The 3,662-nt window shown below is 42.5% G+C and overlaps 1 protein-coding gene across 1 annotated transcript; it reads right to left on the bottom strand.

Annotated features, from left to right (window-relative positions):
- Nucleotides 1-378: 378 nt before the first annotated feature.
- On the bottom strand, nucleotides 379-1,626 carry LOC143220095 (uncharacterized). Its single transcript, XM_076445829.1, has one exon. It carries the CDS (start codon nucleotides 1,624-1,626, stop codon nucleotides 379-381), a length of 1,248 nt encoding a protein of 415 aa, XP_076301944.1.
- Between the last annotated feature and the right edge of the window lie 2,036 nt (nucleotides 1,627-3,662).

Here is a 3,662-nt window from a genome sequence, read left to right as displayed (position 1 = left end):
TTTTGACTTGGCCGTATCCCAGCGTTTCACCACTTCAATTATAGCATGTACCGTGCTCTTTCCGCGGCAAAAACCAAACTGATTTTCCTCGAATTTTATTGTATTCATTAACCTCTTTTTCAGGCAATGTTCCAGTACTTTGGAGACGTTCGACAGAATCGTCAAGGGCCTCCATCCAACCCTGCCATCAGGTCCTGGCTTCTTGGGGATCAGGACTAACCTGCCCCTCTTCCAGGGCTTGGGAAAATAGCCCAAGTTGTAACATGTATTGATTAAATGAGTCAGGTGAGGAGCTGCGATTGACCCCAACAGCTTTACCAACTCCGATGGTAATCCGTCCAAGCCTGGGGCCTTCTTCTTAATGACTTTAATTGCCTCTTAGATTTCAGCTATTGTGAAAGGGTCATCGGCAGTATCTGGAGCATCCGGCGCTGGGCTCCTGATATCCGTGTCCAAATCAGGTGATGTTTGGAACATTGTTTCGATGATCCTCCTGGTGTCCTCATCTGATAGCACAGTGGGCGGAGGTCTACTCGCCACTGTGCGCATGACCCATTTGTAGGGCTTACCCCAGATGTCTTCTTCTATCCCGTCTATCAGGTTAGTCCATGATTTTTTCTTAGCATTCATGATTGCTATCTTGAGTGCTTTTTTATTTTCTTTGTGTTTGTCATAGTATGTTTTTATCTCCTCTTCAGGTTTATCCTTGGATCGTGCTCTCTGTAGCGCGCGTCGTGATGATACAGCTAATTTACGTAATGCGGCTATATCCGCATTCCACCACCATACCTCCTTTCGTCTCGATGGAGTCTTCGGATAGAAACTGGTGACTTCAAAAATTTCCTCCAGCAGTTGTATGTAAGAGTCGATGTCCTCGATCGTGGAAATAGTAAGTGGATCGGCGATTTTCGTAAGTTCAGTATATAGCTTGCTGAATCCTTTAATGCTTAATCTCTTTTTAACCTTCTGCGCTTTGTTCTTATTGTCATTGAGCTGGAACTCGTGCAGCAGATAGCGATGATCCGAGGCTGTAAATTCCTCTAATATGCGACTGCTGCTAATCGCTTCAGCCGCAGTTTTGCCGCATAACATGAAGTCGATCAATGTTCTGCGACCGTTTTTCTCAAATGAGAATTTACCTTGGCTAAGGGTAGGTATTAGTTCGCAGCTGTTGCACATTTCCATAATGATTCCTCCGTGGCCGTCTAGAGTTGAAGAGCCCCAAGCTGGAGATTTAGCGTTAAAGTCGCCTGCGACGATGCACCTACTAATGTCTATCGTATTTAAAAAGTTTTCTAGCTCGGCGATCCTGTCTTTATATTCTTCAATGGTTCTGTTTGGGGAAAAGTAGCAAGACACGACGACGTACGAATCCAGGCGTACAGCCACGTTACCCTTGCCACTATATAGCCCCTGGATGTTGGAGTGTGTATCGGATTGAGGAATCCAGATCGAGGCACATTTATGTCCATCATTAAACCAGTGAGACTGTGGAGACCATGGTTCGGACACCAGAACAATGTCGGCTCCGAGTTGGTTGGCAGTTTGGGTGACCAGGTTCTGAGCCATTTTACAGTGGTTTAGGTTAATCTGAAGAATCTTGAGGTTCTTCTTCAATGCTGTCATTATCATGTTACGTACTTATAGATAAATAAATAAATAGTTAAAATTACAGATATAAATATATAAATAACTCTAAATAAGTGTGTATATATAATTAAATAAATAGGTATAGACTTAGTATGTATAGGTATGTGCAATATAAGTAACTACGTATGTAAATATATAAATAGTGCAAGCAATAGGTTTTAACAGTGTAAAGTTAGGTAAGAATAATTTTTGAGTGTGACTAGTATAGGTAAGTATATAGATATAAGTATATAAAGGTAAGTATTGATATAAAACTAGGTGGGTATGTAGCTATAAGTATATTTAAAAATAGGTAAGTGTAGCTATAAGTATAGATATAAACGTACAGAAATGTAAGTATGTAACTATAAGTATAGATATAAAAGTATAGATATAAAAATAGGTAAGTATGTAGCTATAAGTATATACAGAGGTAGGTATAAAATACTGTGGTAATATGTAAGTGTATTAATATAAACTAGTATAAATATATATATAAATTTGTATGTACCCTTTCCTTTTTTCTCCCTAAGCGTTTATTTGTGTTTGTATTTGTTTTGTTTGTGTTGGTGATTTCCTAATATCTGGGACTCTATCTCTATTGTTGCCTTTGTCCGCCTCTTTTTCTTTATAGGCTGCTTTACGTCGTGTTTCAAGGGCCTTCCGGTAGGCAGGACATCTGAGACTGCCGTCTCGGTGTCCCTCTGTCGAACAGACCATACATTTCTCCGGGTTCTGGCATTGCGTGGCATTATGCCCCTCTGCTCCACATCGTCTGCATAGCTTCGACCTGTCAGGTCCCTGACAGTTTCTGGTTATGTGACCAAATTCTCGGCATCGGAAGCATTGGGTCACCTCCTCCCTTTCGATGACCCTACACCAGCCCCAGCCTACGCGTAATGTGCATTTCTCCAGAAGCTTTTCTGCTATCTCTGTAGGTGCGATAAGCGTAGCATTTTGTCTACCAGCAAAAGCTGGGCGGAGTGCTTTGACCATAATGCTATCTACAGTGGTCTCCGGCAGGGCAGCTACTACGGCCTCCTTTATATTATCTACAGTGGCATCACCCTCCAGTTGTTTAAGGTGAAGGACCTTATTTAGTGCCCTTTTCGGGCCTGATAGTGCTCTGGCACCCGCTATCCTGGTATTGAGAAGGTTGCTGAAGCTTATTGCCTTGGATGGGTCACCTTTAATATCAACCAAGACATGACCGTTCTTACTAGCCCTCACGCCTGAGACCGAGTAGCCTTCCTTGTCTATGTTGATTTCATTTTTTAGTGTCTTGAGCGTTTCAGCAAAGGTCTTTGTGCCGGCATTTATAAGGACCGTTTCATGCCCCGGTCGTGATTTTGTGGCTTCTTTTTTATAGCTATCACTATGTATAGTGATATCTATATTAGTGTTTATAAAGATGATTTCCACCATTTTTCTTAGCGTGTTAAGATCCAATGAGTCTAGGGCAATTGCAATCTTCTGCCTTCCGTTCTCTAGGGCAGCGTCCTTTAATTCTTTCAGCGCATCAAATATGTGCTGATGGTTTGAGGGGGTCTCGGTCTTGTCTCTGTCTATCAGGTGGAATATAAATTTTTCACCCAATATTCTCGATCCCGGGCTGCCTTTCTTACCCGGGAGGCATGTGGCTACAACCAGGTATACCACCGAGCCTGGGATGGGGGATTGCTCCTTCATATCCTCTTGCCCTTGATACTTCTCAAGGATAACCTTGCTGGTTCCTTTATCCACCTTAAAATCCGCCGGTACAAAGCAGGCTAGGTCGGTATCTCTAGCATTCATTATGTTGGCGCTGCTCATACGTGTACGATGGTAAGTATCCTTGTTCCATCTTCTCTCTTGAAGAGAGCAGAAGTCTTCGTATTTGATTTCTTTATTTTTCCAGGTTTTCAACTCTTGCGTATCCAGTTCATCTGGGTTTCCTGTTTGAGTGCCGATTGTCCGTGTCTCCGGGGACTTCTTGGTTCGATCTGTTCTGGTAAGTACTTCTTCTGTTTTCCTTGGTTTACCTATACTGGGTG

Source organism: Lasioglossum baleicum, unplaced genomic scaffold, assembly GCF_051020765.1.
Source record: "Lasioglossum baleicum unplaced genomic scaffold, iyLasBale1 scaffold0195, whole genome shotgun sequence".
NCBI lineage: Eukaryota > Metazoa > Arthropoda > Insecta > Hymenoptera > Halictidae > Lasioglossum > Lasioglossum baleicum.
This window is presented reverse-complemented; position numbering and strand designations above follow the sequence as displayed.